The sequence below is a fragment of the Ammospiza nelsoni genome, chromosome 24 (assembly GCF_027579445.1).
Source record: "Ammospiza nelsoni isolate bAmmNel1 chromosome 24, bAmmNel1.pri, whole genome shotgun sequence".
Classification (NCBI taxonomy): Eukaryota; Metazoa; Chordata; class Aves; order Passeriformes; family Passerellidae; genus Ammospiza; species Ammospiza nelsoni.
The window spans coordinates 7,262,706-7,290,627 of record NC_080656.1 but is presented as its reverse complement, the minus strand read 5'-3'; the positions used below and the strand labels follow the sequence as shown (position 1 = coordinate 7,290,627).

General features: G+C 56.1%; 1 protein-coding gene across 1 annotated transcript; it reads left to right on the top strand.

The window, feature by feature from the left end:
- The first annotated feature begins 216 nt into the window (after positions 1 to 216).
- Positions 217 to 27,736, top strand: CEP164 (centrosomal protein 164). Its single transcript, XM_059488345.1, has 32 exons — positions 217 to 724; positions 1,002 to 1,113; positions 1,419 to 1,656; positions 2,190 to 2,342; positions 2,965 to 3,093; positions 3,392 to 3,469; positions 5,326 to 5,439; positions 7,215 to 7,637; positions 9,231 to 9,314; positions 9,791 to 9,874; positions 12,872 to 12,951; positions 13,154 to 13,288; positions 14,830 to 15,048; positions 15,725 to 15,859; positions 15,995 to 16,211; positions 16,782 to 16,859; positions 17,076 to 17,207; positions 17,842 to 17,964; positions 18,567 to 18,710; positions 18,899 to 18,982; positions 19,315 to 19,383; positions 19,913 to 20,091; positions 20,556 to 20,682; positions 21,046 to 21,110; positions 21,231 to 21,438; positions 22,113 to 22,220; positions 22,749 to 22,863; positions 23,308 to 23,646; positions 24,572 to 24,638; positions 24,896 to 25,012; positions 26,007 to 26,109; positions 27,499 to 27,736. Exons 1-31 carry the CDS (start codon positions 646 to 648, stop codon positions 26,104 to 26,106), a joined length of 4,335 nt encoding a protein of 1,444 aa, XP_059344328.1. The 5' UTR covers positions 217 to 645; the 3' UTR covers positions 26,107 to 26,109; positions 27,499 to 27,736.
- Positions 27,737 to 27,922: the final 186 nt, after the last annotated feature.

The window sequence follows — 27,922 nt, the reverse complement described above, 5'->3', positions numbered from 1 at the left end:
GGGCAGTGCTGGCCGTGTCACAGCTGCTGATCCTGCTCTGGTGCTGTCACTGCAGGTACCTGGCAGGTACCACAACCCCTGGGTCTCACAGGGAAAGCACAGGAATGCTTTTTGCACTGAGAATTTGGGGGGGGTTAGGCTGGAATGTTTGACCTTGGCGTTCAGTTGTGTGTTTGAGCAGCAGTTGTGGTCCTGCAGTGCTTGTGCTGGCCAGATGTGGCCACACGGAGCCGCAGGTGAGGGTTTGGGGTGAGCTGGGTGAATTCCAGCTGTGAACCGTGCTGGATGGGCTGGAAGGGCCCAGCTGTGCTGTGCCCTGGGAGTTAAATCACAAAGCAATGCTTTGGGAAAGTTGGTTGGTTTCTCTTCCTTCCCTGTCTCATTTCAGCTTATTTTTTACCTGGTTAAGAAGTGCCTGAAGCATCTTTCCTGTAGGAACTGTGAGGCCTGGTGGATGTGGTTGTAACTGTGTTCCAGTTCAGCTCTGCTCTCCGTTCCCACAGCCCATGGCAGTGTGTGTGGGGGCTCTCTGGTTCAGTTTTGCTGCAGCAGAAGGGCTCTGCCCTGTCCTGGGGCTGCGGCATTGCCTTTCCTGAGGGCAGCTGTGACTCTGTGTGGTTCCTCCCCGTGCCAGGGGTGGCACCCATGGCAGGAGCCGTGCGCATTGGGGACCAGCTCATTCTGGAGGAGGACTACAATGAATCCTACGTTCCCATGGAGCAGGGTGAGTGAGCCTGTCTCCCCAGGGGCTGGGAGGGGGGATTCAGGCATGCAGGTCACTTCTAGGGGCGTTCAGAACACGGGGATTGTTTCTGGAGTGCTGGAGAGGGCAGAGCTGAGTGTCACTCCATGGTGTCACTGCCCCTGTCCCTGGCTCCACAGGCACTCAGGGCTCTGCTGCTGGCTTTGCCTCGGGATTTCCCAGTCTGCCCACAGCTCTGGCTGAGGAGGGTGGCTCTGCTGGCTGGACCAAGCTCACAGTTTGCTCTCTGTTTCCCCAGAAATCCGGGATTTTGCACCAACGATCGGGATTGACCCCGACAAGGAGTCGGAGCTGCTGTGGCTGGCCAGGGAGTGCCTGGTGACCCCCCTGCCCCCCGAGTGGAAGGCCTGGTGAGAGACAGCTCTGGCAGCAGCCGTGCTGGGCATTCCCAGTGCCAGGACAAGGGGAGCAGCTCCAGCTGGCAGAGGATTGGGTTTGCTGGGGCATCAGGAGTGGCAGAACAGTTTGGGAAGCTGGGTATGACATCCTGGGAGAGCTGCTTCCCTCACTGGTACATTTGTGGCCCCCTGGACACATCACACTCCTCTTCCCTGAGCTTCAGGTGCTCCCACCATCAGCAAAGATATTCTGGCCTGTGCAGCTGTGTGTTTTAATTTGTGCTCCTTCACCTTTCCCTGCTGTTTTTGCCCCGCAGCCAGGCTATTGCAGGGGGTGACGTCTATTTCTTCAACTTTGAGAGCGGCCTCTCCACGTGGGAGCACCCCTGTGATGAGCACTACAAGCAGCTGGTCATCAGGGAGAGGGAGAAGCTGCTGGCACGGGGCAGCCTGAAGAAGGAAAAGAAGGAGAAAAAAGAGAAGAAGGACAAGAAGGAGAAGAAAGAGAAGAAGAAGAAGGACAAGAAGGAGAAGCAGCTCCTGAAGGAGCTCCCTGTGAGTAGGATCTGCCTGAGAGCTTTGGGGAGGGCTGGGCAGGGGATGACAGGGACACAAAGTGCTTTGTGACCCCAGGCCCAGTGATGGGCAGTGAATCAGCTGGGTGGGAGCACTGGGGGTACAGAATCACCTTTGATTTTGGCTCTGAGACTCTCTGTAGTAAACACCCACTACTGGTGTGTCTGGGAGGGAGGGGAGTATGCAGGACCCCTTCAGATGGGCCAGGCACCTGGAAAGCAGAGTGTGTGAGTGACTCAAACCCTGTTTCCCCATCTGTCCCTGGACCCACTCAGAATTCTGAAAGCAGAGTGTGTGAGTGACTCAACCCCTGTTTCCCCACCTGTCCCTGGACCCACTCAGAATTCTGAAAGCAGTGTGTGAGTGACTCAACCCCTGTTTCCCCCCCTGTCCCGTGTGTGGGTGTGGGGTCTCTGAGCAGCCCCCGTTTGCCCAGGGGAGCCCCTTGTCCCACCCCAAGGGCAGCAGTGTGACTGTGCTGTCCTGGCAGTGACCCCCCTGTGCTCCTGCAGCCCCCAGGCTCCCAGCTGGCCCCCATCCAGCCTCCCCTGGGCAGCCTCTCTCCTCTCCGTGGCCTCGCCCCGCCTTCCTCCGTCGCCCTCCGTGGGACCCTGGACCTGGGCAACGTGCTGGACTCCAGCCTGAGCCCCAAGGAAGGAACGCTGGTGAGGCTCCCTCTGCCCTGGGAATGTGCCCTGGAGGCACACTGCAAAGGTCGCAGGTGTGGGGACACTTAAATGACAGGGTTTGTGGTCTTCTGCCACTTTGGAAATACTGTTGTATGTTAAAAAACTCTATTTTTCTTCTAGTGCTAAATTAGTGGTGAGTTTTCTTTTGCTGTCTTTGGCAGATTGCAAGAATTGTTTCAATAACTGTTGCAGAGGAAAAAAGAATGTTAAGTTTTAGTAGAATGTGGTGCCCAAATGAAGCATGACAAACAATGCAAATAATGCAATTTAATAAACCACTTTCACTCTTCTATTTAAGAATAAAATTTAAAGAGCTATTGTCCTGGTTAGTGTAAGGTTTACAGCCATGTGGAATGCTTCGTGTATTTATTACTAGAAAGTGACCTGGGGGATCAATGAAACTTGTTAAATGGGAAGAAATTGACCCTTTAAAGGAAGCCAAAGCAAAATGTGTCCAAAACATAAACACCTTCAAAAATAAACAAAGATGTTTAGTGGTAGGAAACTGACGGAACCCAGCAGCCCGGTGTCTCAGTGGGTCTGTATCTCCCTTTCCTGCTGTCTGACCTGTCCCTTCCCTGGCTCCTGGCCTGCACAGCCTGCAGAGATCCCAAAGCCCTCCAGCCACACCAGGAACCTGCTGGATTTGATCTGCGAAGAGAAACGTCCCTTGAATGTGGCAGTGCCAGAGAAATGGAGAGAGGAAGATGAGGACAGTGACAATGAGGTATTTGTGTGCCCTGGCTGTGAGCAGAGAGCTGGAGCCTCCTGGTGCTCTCCTGGGAGTGGCTCTTCCATTTGTGCTCTTTTCTTTGTGCTGCTTGGTCCCCAAAATCATCTGATCCTGTTTTCACATGGAGTCCCCATGAATGAACATCTGCCATGGTGTTATTCCAAGATGAATTTGGAGGTGCATTGCCATGGTTCTGCTGCCCAATTTCACTGCAGAGGAACCCCTCCTGTGGCATTGCACAGGTCAGAACTCCATTTTGGCCATTTATTTATTTAATTTTTTTATCCTTCAGAGTTTCCCTGGGACCTCAAGGCTGTTAAAAAACGTGTACCTGGATGTTGAAGCCCTGGCAGGCAGCTTTGACTTTGAGGTAAGACCAGGGTGATGATCCAGGTGGGAGAGGCACTGCCAGGGGATGAGGGTGCAGGAATAGTGCCAGAGGGATGAGTTTGCTGTGAGAGTGAGGAAGAGGCACCTCCATTCTGCTCTCTGTTTGTCAGGGAGGGAGGCTCAGTGAGGAAGAGGCACCTCCATTCTGCTCTCTGTTTGTCAGGGAGGAAGGCTCAGTGAGGAAGAGGCACCTCCGTTCTGTTAGTCAGGGCTGTGGAGGAAGGCTCAGTGAGGAAGAGGCAGCTCCATTCTGCTCTCTGTTAGTCAGGGCTGTGGAGGAAGGCTCAGCGAGGAAGAGGCACCTCCATTCTGCTCTCTGTTTGTGGAGGAAGGCTCAGTGAGGAAGAGGCACCTCCATTCTGCTCTCTGTTTGTGGAGGAAGGCTCAGTGAGGAAGAGGCAGCTCCATTCTGCTCTCTGTTTGTCAGGGCTGTGGAGGAAGGCTCAGTGAGGAAGAGGCACTCCATTCTGTTCATCAGGGCTGTGAAGGAAGGCTCAGTGAGGAAGAGGCACTCCATTCTGTTCATCAGGGCTGTGGAGGAAGGCTCAGTGAGGAAGAGGCACTCCATTCTGTTCATCAGGGCTGTGGAGGAAGGCTCCTTGGCAGCAGAAGCTGCAGTGCTGGCCCTGGGCAGGGGACAGGGGAGCCTCCTTTGGGAATGCTCTGCTGCTGTCCCTGGGTTCCACAGGAGCCCTCTCGGCGGCTGCACGTGTCCCCTTCTCTGTGCCAACACCAAACCTGCTCTCCTTTCTCCTCAGCCTGCTGCTAAACCCCATGGCTGGGGCTCAGAGCATGCAGAGCAGCCAAGGCTTGGGCAGGGGCTGTGCTTTCCCTGCCTGCCTGAGCTGGGATCAGGCTTAGCATGACAAGGGCACAATGGGAAGTGCGTTGTAAGCAGCTCTGGTGATTTGGCCCGACTGTTTGTGCTGACATTAATCCTTTCTCACCGCTTTGAAAATCCTGTTCCAGTATCTGAAAGGCAAATTAATTTCTTTTAAAGTGTTTTAGAGTATTTTCCTTATCCTTTTCACGGCGCAGGAAAATTAAGCTGTAAAGCACTTTGCTGGAGAACCTATTCAGGGCGCTGGGCAGGATCTGCAGAGGCTTATGCTAAAGTGGATGTGACAAAGAGAGCCCTGGCTGTCTCATCTCCAGACAACAGCAGCCTGTGGGGGCCCAGCTCCTCACTGCAATGTTAATGTCTGCAGGAACAAAGAGCTGCCTTGGCATTTCAGTGCCGTGGGGATGGGGCTCTGGGAGTCCATTATGGAATGGCAATTGCTGCCCAAGAGCCAGGCTGCTGACCCAGAGGGGTGATAGCCTGGTCCTGATGAGGCAGCAGTGCCCGATTGGAAAACAGAATTCCTCTGTAGCTCCATGAGATGGCAGCAGAAAAGCATCCCTAGGAGGAGCCTCTCTCCAAAGCAGCAGACAAGGGTTTGAGTAGCAGGTCCTAAGGGGGAAGTCTAAGCAGAAATGGGTGAAATAATGAAAAAACTGCTTCATGTAGCCCGTGGTCAGGGTTGTATGTCTGTATTGGAAGGAAATGGGAGGTTTTAGTGACTTGCTGAGCCAGGATGTTGGGTGGAGCAGAGGCAGCATCAGACACAGCTCACGGGGAGCTCAGAGCAGGAGCGGTGAGTTCATGGAGCTGGCCAGCAGGAAAAGCAGAGTAAAGCATCCACAGCTTGGGAATGTTTGGGAATCTGGGCCTGCGAGTCCCTTTCTGCTCCAGGACTGTGTGTGGTGGGTGCTGACCTGTCCTGGGTGGGCAAATCCTCCAGCTTGGGGAGGTGCTGTGGGTGATCCTGCAAGTGGCTGTGTCCCCCCACCCAGGAGAACAGCAAGGAGGAGCAGGAGGAGCGTGGCAGCCCTCCATCAGCTGGTGCTGCTGGTGCTGCTGCCCAGCCCCACGGGTGCCCTGAGGAGGAAGCTGCCAGCCTGGCAGAGGTGACGGTGGCTCCCTGGCATCCCTGGCTTTGCATGCAGTAGGCAGCTGCTGGCGTTGTGGTGTGTGGTGTCTGCAGCTGCTTGGCTTGTTGCTGGTGCTGGTTAAAGTTTAATGCTGCTCGCTGGGAGCAGTGGTTTGGGAGGCAGGGATTTCCCATCAGGTAGTGCCACTTGGGGTGGGTGGGATGTTACAGCTTGGGAAAAGTCACCCAAAGCCAGTTATAACCCAGCTGACTTGTCCAGCTCTGAAATCCAGAGAAAATCTCTAGCAAGTCTCTAGAAAATCTCATAGGAAGTCTTGCTGCAGGAGGAAAAACCTCCCTCCTCCTCCTCCTCCTCCTCCTGTGGGTCTGACTGCCACGGGTCCCTTTTCTGCAGAGCTGCATTTGTGATCATCAAGGTGTGAGCCTGACAAAAGGATTGCCTGTTATTGCCATTGAAACAGGATTCTGCCAGCCACAGAGATTATTCTGGGATATTTCGGTAGCTCAGATGAACCTGCCTGGGGAGAAGTCCTTTTGTGTGCACTCCATTGCTGGTGTGCTGACACATTTTGGGGTGTGTGTGATCCTGTTCAGGCATCAGAGCCCTGCTTGGCCTCGTTTGGGATATCCTGGACACTGCCAGGTGCCCTGGTGGGATGTCCTCAGGAGAACTCTGGAGCAAGGTGTGCAAAAGGAGCAGAACTTTCCAGCCACCCTAACCCCCATAAGAGGGGAAGCACTAAAGAACTTCCCTGTGCCCACCTTTCCTGGGTCCTGCTGTGCCCAGGGAGCCTCCTGTGGCTGGTTGGTGACCCAGGGGCTGGGAGCTGTCAGTGCCAGGGGATTGATTGCAGCTGAGCCCCAGAGCTGCAGGGTTTTGGGCAGTGCCTGGAGCTGGGCTCCTCTGCCCTCTCCATCCTGCTGGATGCTGTGCCAGGCCTGGCAGAGCAGTGACACGCTCAGAACGTGCTCCAGGAGCGCTGCAGGCCTGGCCTGGGAGCTGAGAGCGTTCCAGAGGCTCTCTGATAAAAATACACAGCTAAAATATGCGCTCAGTGTACGGAACACGGCGTGCACGGGAGGCAGGCGCTGTTTGACAAGGCAGCGTGGCATTAATAAAACAGTGAGCGAGTGGGACGTGCCAGCACTCTGTGTGCATGCTGATGCTGATGAGGGAGCCTTCCCCTGGCCGTGCCCCTGTCCCTGGGCAGTGCTGTGGCCTCCCCTCTGCTGGGAGAGGCAGCTGAACCTTTGGGTGACTAAGCTTTAATTTGGGGCTGGTTTTCCCCCATCTCTCAGCCTCCTGTGTTAGTCACAGGCTCTTTCTGAGCTCTGAGTGCTGCTTTCAGTCTGTCCCTCTGGAAGGTGGGATGGAGATCCTGCCTGCTCTCCCCTGCTTGAAATGTCAGCAGGCAGAAGTGAACTGTCCTGTCGTGGTCTCTTACAAATTTCCACCTCTCAGCAGACAGATCCAATGTGGGAGCACAAACGGGCCTGCAGTGGGGCACGTGGATGCTCACAGGGCTGGTGGCCTTGCACAGCCTCTCTTACCCACTGTGAGTAAACAAACAACAGATCAGAAAAAGTCAGAGCCCAAGAAATGGGTGAGGTTATGCCACTGGAGTCCCTTGCCTTGGAATGGGACTACATGGAAGGAAATCAAACAGGTCTTGAAGTCACCCAAAGATTTGTGGTTGTGCTGCTTGCCGTAGGAGAGCCTGCGCTGATCCTCACTCCTGCATCCCCCAGGGAGAGTGTTGGGTCCGTAATTGTGTTTGACTTGCTGCCTAGAAGGAATCCTTAAAATCGAGGCACCCCGAAGAGGCGGCAGAGTGTTGTTCCCTGGATTCTGGAGCGGCGTGCCCCCCGTCTGCAGCTCAGCTCCTCTCTGGGGAGCCTGGCAGCAGCCTGAGTGCCCAGGCAGAGCTGCAGGAGCCTGCTGGGCACCAGGCAGAAGATGCTCAGGTGGAAGGAGACGCCTCTGCAGCTGAGGAGCTGCCTCTGTCCGAGGGGGACAGGAGCTCAGCAGGGCTGGAGGTGCCCAGCTCTGCCGGGCAGCCCCGAGGTGCCCCTCTGCCTGTGGAGGGCACAGACCAGCCAGCCAGCCTGGCCGCCACTGCTGACACCCTGTCCTGTGCAGAAAGGGCGCTGCAGGAAGAGAGGGAAGAGGCAGCAGCTGATTCAGGGTCAGAGGACAGGCTGGATGATGGCAAAGTAAGAGTCCTGCCTGTGTGCTGTTGGTGTTGGCTGTTCCCGTCGTCTCGGGACAGCTCTTGGGGCACTCACTGTCTGCTTTCCTGTGCAGCCAGCCCAAACCTTTCCTGCTCAGCAGGGCAGTCATTCCCGGGAGTGCTCCGAGTCCCCAGCTGGGCACCTGCAGGGCTGAGCTGGGCAGTCCTTCCCTGCTGCACACACCACGGCCACCACAGGCACAGCCCTGGGTGTGTTCTGTGTGTTCTGGTCTGCAGGAGGAGCAGCCCCAGCAGGGCTCCCATTGCCTGTGCTGGGCCAGCAGGGCCGGTAATGCGGCTCACACCGAGCCCAGCTGCCCGTGCTGCCTTGTGTTTCTCCTGCTGTTGTTTGTCTCAGCTTGCTCAGAGCTGCGCTCACAGCTCCGTGCGAGGTGAGAGCTGGGAGTGGGGCAGAGCCCAGGGCTGGAGCTGGGAGTGGGGCAGAGCCCAGGGCTGTTCTGGAGCTGGTTCTGGGGCTGGGAGCCCAGGGCTGTTCTGGAGCTGGTTCTGGGGCTGGGAGCACAGATTCTGGGAGCACAGACCCTGCCAGCGTGTGAGGAGAGCTCAGGAGCAGGGCTGGGGCTGTCACACACTGCCTGCCCACAGCTGGGCTGCCAGAGCCGCTCATGTCCATGGTCCATAGCAGGATCCCAGCCAGAACTGGGGATCTTGATGGACGATCTCTCTGCAATCTGGCTGCCTTCCTGCTGATTCTGATCGTTTCTCAAGCTCACTGATGCGTAATGTCTGTAAGAAATGATGAACTGCAAATCTGAGCCTGGAAAACGCCCTGCAGAGCTGAGGGTGCTGCTTTCCCAAGCTCATCTCTGTGCTCTGTGTAAATCTGAGGCTGGAAAATGCTCTGTGCCCTGCAGAGCTGAGGGTGCTGCTTTCCCAAGCTCATCTCTGTGCACCTGAGCTGTTCTGCTGAGCTCAGCAGGGCCACAGGGTGCTCCCATCGAGCAGCTGCAAATGGCTGGGAGTGCAGGGGCACTTAGGCACAGCAAAGTGCAATTTTAAAGTGCTTTTATGGCTCCAGCGCTGTGCTGGGAGCTCTGAGAGCTGCAGGGATCCTTGCAGATGGAGGGGAAGCAAGTGCCTTGAGTCAGGGGTGTTCAAGGAGCGCCTCTGTGCCCTGCCCAGCCCCAGCTCCTGCCCTTGTGGTGCTTTGTGCTTGTCCTTGGGTCACACATCCCTGTGCTGTGGGTCACACACCCCTGTCCTGTGAGTCACACACCCCTGTGCTGTGGGTCACACTCATCCTTGTCCTTGGGTCACACTCATCCCTGTCCTGTGGGTCACACTCATCCTTGTCCTTGGGTCACACACCCCTGTCCTTGGGTCACACACCCCTGTGCTGTGGGTCACACATCCCTGTGCTGTGGGTCACACTCATCCTTGTCCTTGGGTCACACTCATCCTTGTCCTTGGGTCACACACATCCTTGGTGTCTCCCCCATGATGTCCAGTCGCCTTTTCTTGCCTGGGTCAGGCCAGGTTTGTGCTGGCAGCAGCAGTGCCCGGGTGAAGCTGCAGGGTGGGACCTGTGCAGGCTCTGATGGGTTTTTCCTCTCAGCTTTCCAAGGCATCCGGGGTCAGTGGCTGTGAGCAGGACCTGCCAGTCTCCAGGAGCTCCGACCATGAGGTGCCTCAGCTGCTGGTGAGTCACCAAAAACTCCTTTTCCTCCTCTTCCTCCTTTTCTCCTCCTTTTCCTTGTTTTCTCCTTCTTTTTTCCTCCTTTTTCTCCTTTTTTTCTCCTTTTCCTCCTTTTTTTCTCCTTTTTCTCATTTTTCTCCTTTTTCCTCCTTTTTTTCTCATTTTTTCCTCCCTTTTCTCTTCCTTTTTTCCTCCTTTTTTTCCTCCTTTTTTCCTCCTTTTCTCCTCCTTTTCTCCTCGTTTTTTCCCTCATTTTTTTCCTCCTTTTCTCCTCCTTTTCTTCCTTTTCCTCCTTTTTCCCTGGGTGTGGGCACCAGCTTCCCCTGGCACGGTGCAGTGCCCATCTCTGCAGCGCCCACTCTGCGGTGCCCACTCTGCTGCCATGGGCGTGCTGAGGGGGCTCTGAGCTGTGCTGGGACGTTGCTGTCAGCATCTCTGCTTGCCCATCACACACTGATCCTTTCTGCCGTCTCTTTTAGGGCTTGGACGCCAAGAGCCAGCTGTGCCAGGAGGGTCTGGGTGTGGGGACGGTGCCCCCGGATCTGGACAGCGCCAGGAGCAAGGTCAGGGCTGTGTGGGGGATCAGGGGGGCTCTGGGGCACTGTGGTGCTGTCAGTGAGGGCCCTGCAGAGCTGAACAGGGCTGCTCTCCTTTCTTCTTTTGTATTTGTCCTTTTCTTTCTCCTAAGCAGATGGGAAGGATTTGTGTGGCAGAGCACGATAGAATCCATGGGAGGAAAAGGAGGTTAACTCCCTCTGACAGATTTTGGTAGAGGGAAGCTTATTTTTAAGCATTTGGTTGCCTTGCCTGCTCTAATGCAGGGGGAAAGGGGCTCCTTTCAGCGGGTCTGTGGCACGTGTGAGCACATGCCTGTGTCAGCCTGGCATGCAGCACTGCCCAGGCAGAGATTGCTGTGCTCTCTGCTCCATCCTTGCCCTCTCAGCATGGCTCTGGGCTGCTTTGCTCAGCCCCACGTTCCTCTGGAGCCCTCCCAGCCCATCTCCAGCTGGGCTTCCTGAGCCTTGCCCTGACTGTGGCACATCAGCTGCTCTGGGGTGGCACAGTGCCACCTGCCCAGCAGAGAGGAGCAGTCCTGTCTGCAGGGCTGTGCCTGCACAGCACACCTGTGCTCTCGTGCCCAGTAATGAGCACAATCAGATGTGAAGGGAAAACAAAACTCCTCTGCTCCCTGCCCGGCTCTGAGCATGCCAATGCTGCTGGGGGCAGGCAGGGTGGGTTTGTTACAGCCCTGCCCGGGCAGAGCTGGGTGTGAAATGCAGCTCCCTGCAGAACTGCAGCTGCTCCTTTGTGTCTGTGCTCACAGGCTGGGCTGCAGGAATGTGCCTGCTCCGTGTGAGGGGCTGGCCTTGCTTTGAGTTCGCTGGCAAAATATCCTGTTCAAAAAAACACAAATAAAAATAAGAGGCAGCTCTGGCAGCTCTGTGAGCACAGAACTGGAGGGGCTTTGTTGGTGTGATTTGGCAGGAGCTGTGGTGGTGCAGAGGCTCTGTGGGATGTGTCCTGCTGGACCTGGGAGAGGGCAGGCTGCTCCTTCCCCCTTTTCCCCTTTCCCTTTCCCTTTCCCTTTCCCTTTCCCTTTTTCCCTTTCCCTTTTTCCCTTCCCTTCTTCCCTTTCCCTTTTTCCTTTTCCCTTTCTCCTTTTCCCTTCCCCAGATTGGAGATTCAAGGTGCAGAACTGTGGAACCACAGAATGTCCTGATCTGGAAGGAACCCACAAACACCATCAAAGTCGAGCTCCTGGCCCCACAGGGACACCCCGAACCCCCCCTGTGCCCTGTGAGTGCTCTGTGCCCATTCTCTGGGGAGCCTGGGCAGTGCCAGAGCCCCAGCACAGAGGCAGAGCTGTGCCAGGTGCTCAGTGCTGGCACCTTGCCGCAGGATCTGAGCTGATGTCAGACGGTCCCGCGGGGTCTGGGCTGTGCACAGGGAGGAGCTGGCCCAGGATCTGTCGTTGCTGTGTTCACACAGCTGGTTCTGTGTCTGCAGCATGTGAAGGGTCCTCGGGGGATGCAGCTGGGCAGAAACAGAGCTGGGGCTGCCGGGGCTGCTGAGATCCTGGGCCAGCAGGAGGGGCAAGGATCTGACAATTCCACAGGCAGGGCTTAAAATCTGCCCTCGTTCCCTGCAGATGGGGGCTGTCCTCACCTTCCCAGCGTGTCCTGAGGTTCCTGCAGCTGTGATTCCAAGGGAGGGACTGCCCTGATGGGCAGAGGGGCAGCAGGAGCTCCAGGGCTCACAGGGGTTCCCTATGAGCCGTTCCCAATCAGGATCCCTGTTCCTGGCTCAGAGCAGTTCCCTGTGAGCAGTTCCCAATCAGGATCCCTGTTCGTGGCTCAGAGCAGTTCCCTGTGAGCAGTTCCCAATCAGGATCCCTGTTCCAGGCTCAGAGCAGTTCCCTGTGAGCAGTTCCCCTGCAGGATCCCTGTTCGTGGCTCAGAGCAGTTCCCTGTGAGCAGTTCCCAATCAGGATCCCTGTTCGTGGCTCAGAGCAGTTCCCAATCAGGATCCCTGTTCCGGGCTCAGAGCAGTTCCCTGTGAGCAGTTCCCCTGCAGGATCCCTGTTTGTGGCTCAGAGCAGTTCCCTGTGAGCAGTTCCCAATCAGGATCCCTGTTCCAGGCTCAGAGCAGTTCCCAATCAGGATCCCTGTTCCGGGCTCAGAGCAGTTCCCTGTGAGCAGTTCCCCTGCAGGATCCCTGTTTGTGGCTCAGAGCAGCTCCCCTCTCTCCAGGATGATCCCTGCCCCATTTTTCTGGCTCCTGCCCATCCCAGGCTGCTCTGACAGAGCCCATTTGAGCCAGGGAACGTTTGCTGATCTCGGTTCTGGGGAAGTGCAGCCATCAGTCCCTGGGGCAGGAGGGGCTGGCTGGGGGCCCTGCCCAGGCTGATGTGATGGGAGCTGACAGCACTTGCAGGGAACCCTTCTGCCGTTTGCTCTGCTGCACATTTGCATTAATTACTGCGGCGTTAATTCCGCCCTGCCTCGGCCCCGTGCCAGGGGCTGGGCTCACCTGCTGGGGTCCCCAAAACCCTGGGAATGGGCCCTGCCTGCTTCCCTGGGGCTCACAGGTGAGGGGGGATGTCCTTGCCCTGCTCAGGTGTCCCTGCTGCAGGGACAGAGGGAGCTGGGAGCAGCTGATTATTTCACATTCAGATACTTTCTATTCATATTTCTGGTATTTACTATGCCACAAATGAGCCAACTGGATGCTCAGTGTGCTGCCAGGGGGGCTGGGTTGCTGAGGTGCCCTGGAGTCAGAAATGCCTGGATGGAGACTCTGTGCAGCCCCTCACACCCTGCCCCAGAGCCCAGGTGGGAGACAGGACTGAGTCCTGATGTGGTTTTTGGTCTCAGACAATGCAGCCTCTGCTTCATTGCCACAGCACTCTGTGTGCGGGACGTTTCTCTTTTGGGAGATTCCTCTCCTGTGCTTTCCAGGGAGTTCAGGATTGTGAAATGAGCTTCAGGAAAGAAAAGCCAAACCCATATCCCCAGTTCTGAGGGAGTCACAAACTCCACCCTGTTCGCTTTTACCTGCAGGAGCTGGGAGAAGAGGACAAAGACCAAAGCAAAGCCAGTGTGGAGAAGGAGCAAAGGAAAGGAGCAGAAGCTGCTGAGAGGTATGGTACAAACAGGGGCACAGGGGAGCCTGGGCAGCTCCAGCTCCTGCTGCCCTGCCTGCCTTGCTGTGCTCACTGCAGCCTGCCCAGGTGTGCCCAGGTGTGCCCTGTGCAGCTCCCCCTGTACTGCAGCCTCTGGCAGTACCTTGCCCACCTGCCCTGGGCTCAGCTGATCTTGTGTGCCCTCTCTTGTGCTGCCCAGTGAGAGGGATCCCAGCGCTGCTGAGACGCCCCTGGAGCCCTGGGGCTCAGAGAACCCCCGTGGGGAGGAGGAGCAGCAGGAGGGAGCCCTGGACAGCCTGGTGGATCCCGAGGAGCTGCCTGGCCCACAGAACCTGTAAGGGCTTGGTGGCAGTGCCTGGTGTGTGGCTGTGACTGCTCCTGTCCCCCTGTCCCTGGGGTGGCTGCAGCTGGGCTTGGTGGGCACAGTGGGGCTGTGTGCCCATGCCAGCAGCTGTGCCCATGCCACAGTGCCAGCTGAGCAGCCTGGCCAGGGCCAGGGCAGCAGCTCAGGGCTCCCTGGGATGAGGGGAGCTGCTGCTTTGTCTTTGGGAAAGCCTTTCCTTTTGTGTTCTCCCTCCCACAGAACCTGCTGGGTGATGCTGAGCTGGGCAAAAAAAGGGCAAAACCCCACAGATTCAGCCCATTTACAGCCACTGGCACCTCGGGGGCAGTGAAACAGTGGGGTCAGAGCTGAGCCCTTGCCCAGGCTGCTGTTGTGTGCTGCTGTGTGGGCTCCTACCTGCAGCTCAGGGGGTGAGAGCTGCTGACTCTGCATTGCCATCAGTGACACAGCAGCAGGTGCAGCTGCAGGGATCAGGCAGTGTCCATGGGGACAGGGATCTCTGTTCTCCAGGAGCTGTGTAAATGTGTGTGTGTGTGTGTGTAAATGTGTGTGTGTGTGTGTATAAATATGTGTGTGTGTAAATGTGTGTGTGTGTGTGTGTGTGTGTAAATATGTGTGTGTGTAAATGTGTGTGTGTGTGTGCTGGGGCTCCTGTGCAGCACAATCTGGGGCAGAGGAACAAGGTGATGCCCAGGTGGAAGGGGCTGAATGGCTCTGCAGAGCAGCCTGGTGAAGGACACCTGGTGCAAGGGGGGCTCCATGAAGGGGGATTGTTCCAACCCCACCTCTTTGCTGTGCCTTGCTCTCTGTGCTAATGGCTGCAGAAATGACCTTTTCTCTCCTGGCTGAGGCTGAGGAGCTGGGGCTGTTATTTCCCTGGTTCCTGGCAGGATCTCTCTGCCTTGCCCTGCCAGTCTCACAGCATGGTGAGACCTTCCTGCTTTGTTCCCTAGCAAAGAACAAAAACCTTCCTAGACTAATCTCGATTTTCCCCTCCTTCCCCTTCAGCTTAAAATTTTGCTGCTGTCTCTCTGAAAAATACCTAATTAGGACCAGATTGGGTTTGGATTTTTGGAGTGCTGAGGGCTTTCTGTTGCCTGAGCTGGCAAATTCCCAGCACACTTCAGGCTGCAATTGCAGAAGGAATACCTGGTCCATGAGAAGCAGCAATCCCTGGGCTGGGAGGGATACCTTGGGAGCAGGTACTGATGGATCTGCTCCTGTGCCTGGCAGCCTGGCCAGGGCTTTTCCTCAAGCCAGATTTTATTGGCAGATTTTATTTTGGGTGGGCCACAACCAGAGTTATTTGGGCCTGGGGTGCAGCTGGGGCTGGGTTCATTGATCAGCTGGAGATGCTCTGGAGCCACCAGTGATCCTCAGGAACCTCCTGAGGTCAGCAGTGAAGCTTTTGGAGTAGGTGGCTCTGAGATTGTTGATTTGGGGTTGATGCTCTGTGGAGGAGATTGCTGCTCCTTTTATGTTTCTCTGTTTTCTGTCACCCTTTAGCCAAAGGAGCTCTTTGTCTTTGGTAGGGAACCTGAGAAGGACATGGAGCAGTCCTTGAGCCAGCCTCATGATGAATCCCTGGAGGAAATCGTCAGGGAGGTGGAGACAGAGCTGGAGCAAGAGGAAATACATTTATTTCCAGCAAAGGAGGAGAAAACCCAGCAATTCCAGGAGGAGATGAGGCAGGAGGAGGAGGAGGAGGAGGAAGCTGAAAAGCTTCATCAGCAAAAAGCAAAGCCCCTCAGGTACTTTCCTTTTTTACTCCATCTCCTGTAAGCCTTTCCAAGGGGGATTTTGTGCTGCTGTAGGCACCACTGGGAATGGGGCAGAGCTGGGGAAGGAGCAAGATCAGGGCTCTCAGGGAGGAGGAGGAGGAGGAAGGACAGGCATTGGGTCAGGGCTCTCAGGGAGGAGGAGGAGGAAGGACAAGCATTGGATCAGGGCTCTCAGAGAGGAGGAGGAGGAGGAGGAAGGACAGGCATTGGGTCAGGGCTCTCAGGGAGGAGGAGGAGGAGGAGGAAGGACAGGCATTGGATCAGGGCTCATCAGGAAGATGCAGAAATGGCACCTGAAGGGGAAAAAAAAAGTGTAGCAAAAGGGTATAATATGGAAATGTGGAGCTTCCAGATGTGCTAATGCATCCAGGTACCTTGCCCGGGAGCCTGCATGCATTTAATGAGAGTGGATTTCACTTACATGCAAAAAAAAGAACAAAAAACCCCAAAGAAGTGTAAACTGTGATGAGATAGCAAGTTTTAAACCCACACTGCTCAGGGCTGGTGCTGGGGCTCCATCTCCTGTGCCAGCAGCAGGTCCTGCAGGTGTGGGGGGAATGAATGTGTCACCCCAGCTGAGCTGGAGCCCTCGGACAGGGGACTGGGAGGTACTGAACCCATTTCCTTTGGCTTTATTTTCTGTCAGCTCTCCAGAAGAAGATTTAGCAAAGCCTGAGCAGGAAGAGCAAGAGCTGCTGCTCAGAGAGGAGAAAGCCCAGAGGCTGGAGGAGCTGCGAGCCCAAATGGCCTCAGAGCTGGAGGCAGAGGAGCAGAGGATGAGGTGGGAGCTTCTGCTGCCACTCCTGGGCTGTGCAGGGCTGGCTTGGAGGGGAGGGCTGGGCACAAAGCCAGCAGGGATGAGCCCTGAGCCCCCCTGCATGGATCCCATCCCTGTGCTCTGTCCCACACCCAGCAGGGCGGAGCAGGAGGCCAGGCTGCAGGAGCTCAGGGACGAGTGGCAGTGCCAGCGGCGGCTGGAGCAGGAGAGGCTGCAGAGGCAGCAGCAGCTTGCCCTGGAGGAAATGAGGCTGGCAGCAGAGCAGGCCCAGCAGAAGGAGATGGGCGAGCTGGAACAGGAGCAGGAGGAGTTCCTGAGCCAGCTCAGGGACAGGCTGGACAGGGAGAAGAAGAAGGTGAGACCTTTATGGCCAGGCTGAGCCGTTCCTGGCTGGCAGGGCAGTGCCAGCTGTGGGGTTAACTCACACCTGCAGGGTTTGGGGGCAGCTCACTGAGGGCACCAAGGGCAGCTGCCAGGGCTGTTGGGGGCACAGGGAGGTGGGCAGGAGGGCTCCCCAGTTGCTATTGATTAGCTAACAATTACTGCAATGGCCACTCTGCACTGAAGACAAATAAGAATCACAAGATAAGGATCGCTGTGTGTCTCCCCAGCCCTGTTATCAGATCAGAACTGAGCTGAGCCTTTATCAGCTCCCAGCCCCTCTCTGGCTGCTGGTTCAGCCCTGCAAGGACCTGGGCAGCCCCTCGATGGGGCATTTCCAGTCCCTGCAGCCCAGCATGACGGGGGTTCATGGAGATCCCTGCAGGGAAAGCACAGAGGGAGTGAAGGCACCTGCAGTGATCCCGTTTGGAGGGGGGGTCACTGCTGTGCCTGCTGGTGCTTTTGGACAGGGTTTAATTGCAAATGCTTCTCATCCCCGCACGCAGAGCTTTCCCAGCAGAGTGTTGTGCTCGTGTTTCTGCAGGCAGCAGAGGAGCTGGAGGAGCAGAGTGCCAGGGAGCTCCAGCAGCTGAGGGCTGCAGCCGAGGAGAAGCACCGCGAGGTGAGGATGGTGTCCTCAGAATGTCAATGGTTGGGTTTTATTTTTTCCTCATGTTGTCACCAAAGGTGGCCAGGGAGGGTGGCATTAGTTTTTTCCCCCTCCCTGGCTGCGTTTCTGGTCTGGCTCAGCTGCAGGCAGGGCTGGTGGGGCTGTGGAGGGCATGGGATGGATCCTGTGCAGAGGCTGAGGAGTCTCTGGGGGTGCCTTTCCTGCCAGGTCATTGCCAGCCTGCAGGCCCAGCTGGCAGAGGCACAGAGCAGCCAGGAGGCCCAGCTACGTGAGGAGCTGCAGAGGGCAGACCAGAAAGTGCAGGAAAAAGCCCTAAAAGTGAAGGAATACGAGCGTGAGGTGAGTGGTGGCTCTGTGCTGAATGTTCTTCACACTCTCAGGTGTGGGGAGAGCTCTGGGTGCCCACATCCCTGCCTTGGGGGGCAGGACATCCCCCAGCATCTCACCTCAGCGGGGCGAAGGCTCTGTGCTCCCCAGGACACAGTCCCTGATGCTGTGACCGTGTTCACAGGGGTCTGAGGATGAGGGAAGAGACGAGGGTCTGACTCCATGTTTCAGAAGGCCGATTTATTATTTTATGCTATATATTACATTAAAACTATACTAAAAGAATAGAAGAAAGGATTTCATCAGAAGGCTGGCTAAGAATAGAAAAAGAAGGAATGATAACAAAGGCTTGTGACTGACCAGACAGCCCAGACAGCGGGACTGTGATTGGCCATTAATTAGGAACAACCCTATGAGACCAATCACAGATGCACCTGTTGCATTCCACAGCAGCAGATAATCAATGTTTGCATTTTGTTCCTGAGGCTTCTCAGGAGGAAAACTCCTGAGGAAAGGATTTTCCATAGAAGATGTCTGTGACACTGATCCCACTCTGCCCTGGGCTGGGTTGGGGGCTGGTTTTGGGGACCCCACTCGAGTGCAGTGCTGCAGCTCAGGGGAGCCCCTTTCCCTGCCCCCCCTGCAGCTCAGCGAGCTGATGGGCGACAGGCGGCGGGAGGTGGAGAAGGAGCACGAGAGGAGGATGGAGAGGATGAGAGAGGAGCACAGGGAGGCCCTGGAGCGGATCCAGCAGCACTTCGAGGAGGAGGTACTGCCTGGGGGGCTGCACTTGCCCTGGGTGCTGTCTGTCCAGCTGGAGAGCCCTGTGTGTCTGTGCTGCATTGGAGAGCTCTGTGTGTCTGTGCTGGAGACCCCTGTGTGTCCATGCTGCACTGGAGACCCCTGTGTGTCCATGCTGGAGATCCCTGTGTGTCCTTGCTGCATTGGAGAGCTCTGTGTGTCCATGCTGGAGATCCCTGCATGTCCATGCTGCATTTCTGGAGATCCCTGTGTGTCTGTGCTGCATTTCTGGAGATCCCTGTGTGTCCATGCTGAGAGCCCTGCATGTCCGTGCTGCATTTCTGGTGATCCCTGCATGTCCATGCTGTATTTCTGGGGATCCCTGCATGTCCATGCTGTATTTCTGGAGATCCCTGTGTGTCCATGCTGGTGATCCGTGCCTGTCCATGCTGCATTTCTGGAGATCCCTGTGTGTCTGTGCTGCATTGGAGATCTCAGCATGTCCGTGCTGCATTTCTGGAGATCCCTGCATGTCCATACTGTATTTCTGGAGATCCCTGCCTGTCCATGCTGCATTTCTGGGGGTCCCTGTGCCTCACAGAGGTGTTCCCCTGCCCCCTGGGCTGGCAGGAGCGCCGGCAGAGGTCGGAGCTGCTGGAGGGGCTGCGCAGCGAGGCCGCGCGGCTGCGGCAGCTCCACGACGCCGAGCTGCAGCGGCTGCAGGCGGAGCTGGACGGGAGGCTGGCGGCCCTGCAGCAGAGGCACAGGGAGAAGGTGAGCAGCAGGCCCTGCCTCTGGCCCCTGGGGCTCCTCAGAGGTGCCCTGGAGGCTCCCCACCCTGTCCCCCTGTCTGTCGCCGGCACAGAGTGACGGACACGAGTGGCAGGTCACAGTTCCCAGCTTGTGTTTTACTGGTGAGGGGGGAGCCTGTGCCCTTCTCTTTAACTCAGCTCCCTGTGCAGGAAAGAAAGCTCCAGGATTCAGAGAACGAGCTCGAGATCCGCATGAAGAGCATCCAGGCCAGATCAGAGAAGCTCCAGAGCCAGGTGAGTCCTCACAGAGCTCCCCTGACCTGTGCCAGTCCTTGGGCTGGTTCCTCATGGGAGCTGCTCAGGAAAGCTCAGCCAGGGCTTCTGCTGCCATCCCACTGAGAGGTGAAGTTGTGTCACCAGTCAGAGCAGGGCTGAGCATTGCTGGTGTTTGCTGGGAAAGCCCAAGCTCTGGGTTTGCTCAGTGCTTTGGGGGCAGTGAGAGGGGTCACAGAGCAAACCTGACAACTCTCCTTGTTTTGGAATGGCTGTGAGACTCGGGCCTGAGGTGCTGCTCAGCATCAGCAGTGCCCTGGCTCTGACACTGCCCTGCCCTTCCCCTGTGCCAGGAGGAGTCCCTGCAGAGGAGGAGGCAGCTGCTGCTGGATGAGGACGGACGGATGCAGCTGGAGAGAGACGTACGGACCCCTGGGCTCGAGAGGGGCTGTGCTGCTCTGGGCTGAGGGCACAGAACTGGGGCTTTAGGGAAGCACGGTGCTGGGTGGTGGGTCATTCTGAGCTCCCCAAAGAGAACAGCCCTGTTCTCCCAGGATGTGTGGCTGTGTAGCTCTGGGACCCTGTGAGCTGTGTGCCCCTTGTTTGGCTCTTGGGAAGATGACTGTGAGGGATTGTCACTACAGGACACGAAATAACACAAGCGCACACCGCTGTTCTCAAGGTGAAGGAAAAAAGGGAAGTTTATTTTCTGACTTTATCATTTATAGTTTTCTAAAAGTGACAGCGGATTGGAGGGTGACAGTGCCACCTCTCCAATGACACTGGTCAAGCTAACAGTCCATCAACTTTTTCTCCTTCTACAAAAGAATGCAAAACAATGAGTTATTTACAGAAAGCATGTGAGAAAGTTCACTACAAGAATGTCAACGTCAGAAGGCTTAGAAAATCTTAAAAAACCAGGGTGATAAGGGATGTCCTGTGTTCTCCCAGGAGGCTGCTCTGGCCTCTCAGCTGCGCCTGGAGGAGAGCAGGAAGGAGCACTGCAGCCTGCTGGAGTCCGTGCGGCAGCTGCGCAGGACCCTGCAGGAGCTGCAGGACCAGAAGGCTGAGCTGGAGGCCCAGGTGGATCTGCTGCAGAGCCGCAGCCAGAGGCTGCACAAACGCATTGGGTGCGTGTGAGGAATTGCCTCTGATACCCCAAAATCTGCCCTGTGCCCCTGGCAAACCTCCCCACCCTAACCTGGGCCTCTCCCCGACCTCTGAGCTCTGTGTTGGGCCATGTTCCTGCAGAATCCTCAGGTGCCCATGGGGGCACAGAGTTGCTGAGGGCTGGTTCTGGATTTTTCATTAACTCAGGGTGTGAATTTCAATTTGCTCCTTCACCTCTGCAGGTCAGGTTTGCCTCCTCCACTCCTGCCTTGGGTGGTTAATGAGGGGCTGTGAGAGGGGCACAGAAATGCAAAGAGGTTTTTCCTGAGGGGGCTGAGCTGCTCAGGAGGGGTGGGAAGCAGTTTCCCTGCCCAGCCCTGGTGTTGCCAGCCCTGTGACCATTTCCCTGCTGGAATCTGGAGCTCACTCTGGACACCAGTGCAGGCTAATCAAGTGCCTCTGCTGCTGCTTTTTCCTGTGGCAGAGAGCTGGAGGAAGCAATCAGGAGCAAGCAGGAGGCTCTGAAAGAACTGGAGGCAGAAGAAAGTGTGGAATCTCCAAGAAAGAAAGCTGAGCTCTGTGTTGAAGACCTGAGAGAAACTCCTCAAGCTGTGAGTAAAGCAGCCTGTGAAGGTGTTTGCCTTGCGAGATCTGAGGCTGAAACTCTCTTGAAAATCCCAGCATTTGTTCCTTCTGTTTGAAACCATTTGAGGTGCAGAGATGGATTTCTCTTTGCTGGTGTGTTCAGTAGTATTTGCAGGTGTCTGTCTATTATTAGTGGGTGGAGAGGAGTGTGGGGTACTCAGATCAAAAGCAGGGACAGAAATGCCTTTGTTACCCTCAAGAGCCACGTCAGGAGCATCCCTGGTGCTGCGCTCAATCTGGGCAGTGCCATGGTGATGTCAGTGGATCCTTAGGGGCCTGGCCTTCTGTTTCCCCCATAAACACTTGGCTTTTCAATATGTCACCCCCAGCACTCGTCCAGAGAGCCTTCCCCAGCCTCCCAGAGCCCCGAGGAGAGCGAGCTGCAGCTGGACCGGTGAGATCCCGTGCCGGGAGAGCTCCTGCTCTGTGCTTGGTGTGCGCTGAGCCCGTTTGGGGCTGCTGCGTGGGCTGGGCAGCAGCACAGGGAGCCAGCACAGCCCTCCTTTCTCCCCAGAGTGCAGAGTTTCCTCTCGGCCGAGGGGCAGTCCCTGCGCAGCGCCAAGGAGTTCCTGCAGCGCCAGAGCCGCTCCCTGCGCCGGCGCCAATCGGCGCTCAGGGCTGCCAGCCTGCAGTGGCACCAGCACCTGCACGAGGCCCAGGGGGCCGAGCAGGGTCCCCACAGCTCCCAGCTCCTGCAGGGAGTGCGCCAGAACCTGCAGGAGGTGAGCCCTGGGCGCTGCCTGAGCCTGGGTGTTGGGATCACAGAGCGCCCGCAGCCCTGGCATCTGCTCCTGGTGCTGGGGTGGGCTTGGGGACCCTCTTGGTGAGGGCTTGGGGACGCTCTTGGATGGGGGCTTGGTGTCCCTGTTGGTGTGGGCTTGGGGACCCTTTTGGATGGAGGTTTGGGGACCCTTGGTGGGGGTTTGGGGACTCTCTTGGTGTGAGCTTGGGGACCCTTTTGGATGGGGGCTTGGGGACCCTCTTGGTGAGGGCTTGGGGACCCTGTTGGATGGAGGTTTGGTGACCCTGTTGGTGTGGGCTGGGGGACCCTCTTGTTGTGGGCTTGGTGGCCCTCTTGGTGTGGGTTTGGTGACGCTGGGCTTGGGGACCTTCCTGGTGTGGGCTCGGGGACCCTCTTGGATGGCGGGCTTGGGGACCCTCTTGGATGAGGTTTTGGAGGTGAAAGCTCCTTTTCCTCAGGCTGAGCCTGCTCTGAGCCGTGTGCTCACTGTGATGTGCACACCCCTTCCCACACTCTCAAGGACCTGGAGGGATTTCACTGCAGCAGCCCTCCCTGTGCTGAGCAGAGTGACGTGGTGGCACTCACCCCAGCTGCTGACAGGCATTATTTCAGTCATTGCTGTTTGATTTCCCTCCCTGGCATTGGTCTGTGCAGGAGGCAAAGGAGCTGGACAAGATGAAGTCGGCCATGCACAAAGGACAGGTGCTGCTGAAGAAGAAGGAGGAGAAGCTCAGCCAGCTGGAGTGCTCGCTGCTGGAGGAGGTAAATCTCCTGGTGCTGCCAGCAGAGCTGGATTGTGGATCCACTCTGTGTGAGAGCACCAGAGGCTGCTGAGTGTGTGGCTGCAGCTTGGAAAGGCTGCACGGGTTGAGCCTGGAGAAAATGGGCAGGTCACCTCCTGCGAGCTGGGATGGAGCCTGCTCTCCTGACCAGAGCAAACCTTGGAGCCTTTGGCTCTGCCATGAGCCTCAGGCAGGGCAGCAGCAGCTGCAGCAGAACCAGAGCTTTGCTCCTGCCCTTGGCACAGAGAGCCCAGGCCTGCAGGAGCTGTGGGGTTATTTACAGCACAGCCCTCCTGCTTCACGTGGTGCTGCCTTTGGCCTCTGCACCCTGAGAGCCACAGCAGTCTCTGGGCAGTCAGGCTGTGCTGTCAGGGGCTGGAGACGAGTTTGCCTTCACTTGACCTGTGCCTGACCGCAGCCCAGCTCTGCAGGCAGATTTCCAGTGGCTTTTGTGTTCCAGGGATGATGCAGCAGCTTTTACTGGCTTTGTTTTCCTGCTCCTGGGCAGCTCTCAGATGAGGACACACTGAAGAGCTCTGCGTGCAGGAAGGTGGTGACGTTTGATCTGAGCTCCTCTGAGGACACAAACAGCACGGCCAGTGTGAACCTGGGCCAGCCCAGGTGTAAGTGCCCACCCTGGGAGGCTGCAGGCCTGCTCTGCCTTTCCCTCTCACCTCTCTGCTGTGTCCAGGGCAGGTCTGGCACTGCTCTGTGTCCCACCCCTGATTGCAAAACTCATTTCCTGCCTTAGTGGCAGATAAGAGGGATGGGATCTGTGGGTGAACCTGCCTGTTAGATCTCTGTGGATTGTAAAACCTCTCTGGTTTCCCTCTGGTCCTGCAGATCTGTATGGCTCTTCTGCAGGACTCTGGGCTTCCCCTTTCTCCCATCATAGCAGGAGAAGCTGCTGCCACTCCCTCCGTGCTGCTCTGCTTTCTCTTGGGCTGTGCTTGCCTGGAGTGGTGCTGGGGAGGAAGGGCAGGCAGGCAGCAGGGCTGGTTCCTTGCCCACAGGCTGCTCCTGTCAGCGCTGCTCTCTGATCCCTTCCTTCCCCTTTGTCCCTCCAGCTGACCTGAGGGTGGATGTGTGGCCCGTGCTGCAGCAGGACAAGATCCAGCACCTGAGGCACTCGGTGCAGAGCATCACCAGCGAGCTCAGCGGGGTCCTGGGGCTCCTGGACTCCCTGAGCCAGCAGCAGCCCCCCCTGCTCACCTCCACGCCCCACCAGGGCATCCCCCTCCCCAGCCACCCCTCCTTGGCCGGCCTGGGGGGCGGCAGCTCCCTGGGGAACCCCCCCAGGGTGTCCCCCCTGCACCAGTGGGGCAGCAGGGCCAGCTCCAGTTACCCCATCCCAGGGCAGTCGGTGGACAGCATGCTGGCAGAGAAATGGCACAGGTATTTCCCAGGTGAGTCTCCTGGCCTCGCCCCACCTGCTTTGCTGGTTTTGTCTCAGGCTTCCAGGGCTGGGGATGGTGGGGGCACTGGCGCTGCTTAGGAAGGGTGCTAAGGGGATAAGGGATGAGCAGCTCCTTCCAGAAGTGCAGCGTGGGGCTGATCCTGCCCTCCTGCTCTTTAATAACCAAGGGAGCAGCAAAGGGGGAGCCAGCCCTGTCCCCTGTGGCACCAGGGGTCTCCATCTGTGTCCTTGGTGTCCTTGTGGGGCAGGAGAGCACACCCAGGCAGAAATGTCGATTTTTGGGCTTTGTGTTTCATGTCTGTTTTGCAGAAATGTGGATTTTTGGGGCTCTGTGTTTCATGTCTGTTTTGCAGAAATGTGGATTTTTGGGGCTTGGTGTTTCATGTCTGTCATGCAGAAATGTGGATTTTTGGGCTCTGTGTTTCATGTCTGTTTTGCAGAAATGTGGATTTTTGGGGCTTGGTGTTTCATGTCTGTCATGCAGAAATGTGGATTTTTGGGCTCTGTGTTTCATGTCTGTTTTGCAGAAATGTGGATTTTGTGGGCTCTGTGTTTCATGTCTGTCTTGCAGAAATGTGGATTTTTGGGGCTCTGTGTTTCATGTCTGTTTTTGCAGAAATGTGGATTTTTGGGGCTCTGTGTTTCATGTCTGTTTTTGCAGAAATGTCGATTTTTGGGCTCTGTGTTTCATGTCTGTTTTGCAGAAATGTGGATTTTGTGGGCTCTGTGTTTCATGTCTGTTTTGCAGAAATGTGGATTTTTGGGGCTCCGTGTTTCATGTCTGTTTTGCAGAAATGTGGATTTTGTGGGCTCTGTGTTTCATGTCTGTTTTTGCAGAAATGTGGATTTTTGGGGCTCTATATTTCATGTCTCTCTTGCAGAAATGTGGATTTTGTTTCATGTCTGTTTTGCAGGTGGGTTCTCGTGGCTCGGTGGGACTCCTGTGCCCCTGGACAGCAAGCTGGGCTATGTCCCTGCAGAGTAAGGACTTTTCCCTTGAGTTCCCCCTGTGCTGCTTTGTTTCTCTGCACTCATTATTGGTCACTCCTCACATAACCAGTACATTACAATTTGACAATTACTGTGAACTACTTACTAAGGAGAAAAGGTGAATTATCAGTAGATATATTAGAGGAGGTGTTTTTCCTTCAGCAGCCCATCACTTTCTCATCTCTGGGATAATTTCTTCCCAGACCTCTTTTTTCCCTACTTACCCTCTCTCTCTCTCTCTGCCACAGTGAACAAATCAGGCTCTTCCAGCACTCCAAATTCAGTGAGCCAGAGACAAGGAATATTGAGGGGATGATTGAGAGCAACAAGAAATGGCTGAAAGACTTCAAGAAGGATTCCAAAGTGTATCTTTTACCTGGCTCTGGTCTTTATTGCATTCCTGCTTCCTGCAGGAGGTGGGAGGAGGGTGGCAGGAGGGATGTGAAATGAAGAACTGAGCAGCAATTTCGAGGCCTTGGCCTCTGTTGCAGTGCCTGGTGCTGCAGGGGTGTTTGGCAGATGGAGCAGGAGTGATCTGAGTGCTGCTCTCTGGTCTGTACCTGAGTGAGGAAGTTTCCCTTCCTTTCCCTGTGTTGTGATGCTCTTAAGGGATGCTGCTCAGCTGTAGAGGAGCAGTTTGAGCAGAGAATGTGAATATTTAAAAATGTGGAAGTTTCCCTTTCTTTCCCTGTGTTGTGATGCTCTTAAGGGATGCTGCTCAGCTGTAGAGGAGCAGTTTGAGCAGGGAATGTGAGGATTTAAAAATATGGGCATTTCCCTTCCTTTCCCTGTGTTGTGATGCTCTTCAGTGATGCTGCTCAGCCATAGAGGAGCAGTTGGAGCAGGGAAGGTGAGGATTTAAAAATGTGGGTTTAAACAGTGCAGAGTGGAGGATGGGGTGGGCAAAGGGCTGCTTCTGGTGCCATGGATGGAGCCCTTGGCATGGGCAGGGCCTGCTGGGCAGCCTGGAGGAGGTGAGGGCACCTGGAGGAGGTGAGGGCACCTGGGGATGGGTGACTGGGCTGTGCTGGGGCAGGGAGGGCTGGGCTCTCTCCAGCTCTGGTTTGAGGAGTTCTGTAGCACAGGGCTGGATGCAGGGAGCAGGACCTGTCTGTGCAGTGAGCAGGGACGCTCCCAGGGATGCTGTGGGGGGCTCTGGGTGTCCCCTCCGTGTACACTGATATCAGCAGCACAGCTCCCTGCTGCCCTGAGCACGGTGTGCCTCTGAATGCCCTGATCCCCCCCTAATTCCCTTTGACTGGGATGGAGCACGGCCTGTGTGCTCTGGGCTGGCTCAGTACCTGTCCTGGCTGGGCTGACCCTGCTGTGAACCGGGATTTTCCTTCACCCAGCTGCCAGAGCTCTCTCCCCACGGACACAGCAGCCCCTGGGCAGCAGCCCCAGCCTCCTGCAGCTGGGGCTGGATGAGAACAGGGAGATCAAGGTGTACCACTACTGACAGGTGGGGTTCTCCTCTGCAGGGAGGGTGGGCTGGGGGCCTGGGCAGGCTCCCCGCCATGGGCTGGGCTTTGGGGATGCCCACCTGGCACCTCCACTGTGTCTATGGCCACGTCCTTGAAACTGGGTGTTTCTGCAAGAGAGTGGAGGAAGGGGCAAATAGAACTTCCCAGGCGGGTTCTTCTAATCCTGTAATGTGTCCAAATATGCTTTATAGACTGTTTAATCCAGCAGTGACATATCCGGGCTTCAATAAATCAACACTGCCCTCATTGGTATTCCAGCGATGGCAGGGCACGGCTGTGAATCACAGAGGATTGGAGTTAACTGGTCAAGGGGGAGGATGTGCATCCAGCTGGGGCCCTGCTGGAGGAAATGGGTCAGGGAACGAGCCTGCCCCCATGCCCAGCAGTGCTTGGTGCCAGGTGGGCACTGCCAGGCGGCCTCTGGCACTTGGGAGCAGCAGGATGGGGGAAAAAATCAGGGAATGGCACGTGCTGGGGAATTTCTGCTTGTTTGGGGTGGGAGATGTGGGAGCTGGGCCAAGAGTGGCAGGTCTGGAGGAGCCCTCCCTGCTCCTCTCATGCCAGGCTGGCCAGAGCTGGGCAGCAAAGCAGCTGGTGCAGCAGCTCTGTGTGTGATGGCAGCAGGAGCAGAGAGGTGAGCCTGTGAGGATTTAAAAATATGGAAGTTTTAAAAAAACGAGGGAATAGTTTTTTAAAATATTTAAAAAATATTTTAAATAGTTTTTAAACTAGTTTTTAAACTATTTTAAATAGTTTTAATTTTTTTTTAAAAATATGGAAGGATTTAAAAATATGGAAGCAGGACATGGGGAGGGAAGCAGGACAAAGGAGCTCCATCCCTGTGATGGCCGCAGGAGCAGGATGGTGGCAGGACATGGCAGGGTCTGTGCAGCTGCTGGTGCTCTGTCCCCTGATGGCAGCAGTAGCAGCAGGATGGTGGCAGGACACAGGGAGGGTCTGTGCAGGCACAGTGAGGAGCTCCTGTGGGTGCTGGGCATCCTCCATGCCCTTGGTGGGAGAGGGATCCAGCTCAGCAGCTGGGATCTCCTTCATGCACGGGTGGGAGCCCCTGCCGTGGATCCTGGAGGGCAGAATTGCTTTTTTTGCCCCAGAATTGCTGCTCCTGCAGCAGATCCATGGGGATCAGGGCTGTGGGAAGTGGCTGAGGAGTTGGGATGGGCAGCTCCTGGAGCTCACAGCGTCTCCGGGCTTTGCTCACCAGGTTCCTCTGGGACACATGCAGAGGGTGTCCCAGCCAGCAGGGATGCTTGGGGCCGGGAGAGGAGGAGCCAGGCTTTCATGGAACGTGCTGTTTGGTTGTTTGTCAGCGTTTGCTCCGAGCTGACTGTGAATATTTGATGCTTTAGGAAGCTGCGGAGCCGCTCGCCCGTCAGGCTGCTGAGGATGCTGCGCTGCAGGAGCCCATCTGTGAGGAACCATCTTCAAAGCCTTTCTCCTGACCCAGCTGCTGGGGGAGGCTCTGGAGCTGCTGTCCCTGTGCTGTGAGAGCCCCTGGGCTGGGTGAGGGTGCCCTGCTCTGCTCCCTGCATACACCCTGAGCCTGGCACGGGCATGTTTACATGCAAATACAAATACGGAAATATATTTTTGATGAACACCATTTTGAAACTCTCTTAAGAATGTATTTATTTTGTTTTTCCTTGCTGTTTTTCTAGAGTTTTTGTAATTGCTCATTAATAGCCTTATTCCTTCCTAGGAAAGGAGGGATCCAAACAAAGATATCCCCTCTGTTGCTGGATTGCACAAAGCCCTTCCTGCAGGGATTTTGCT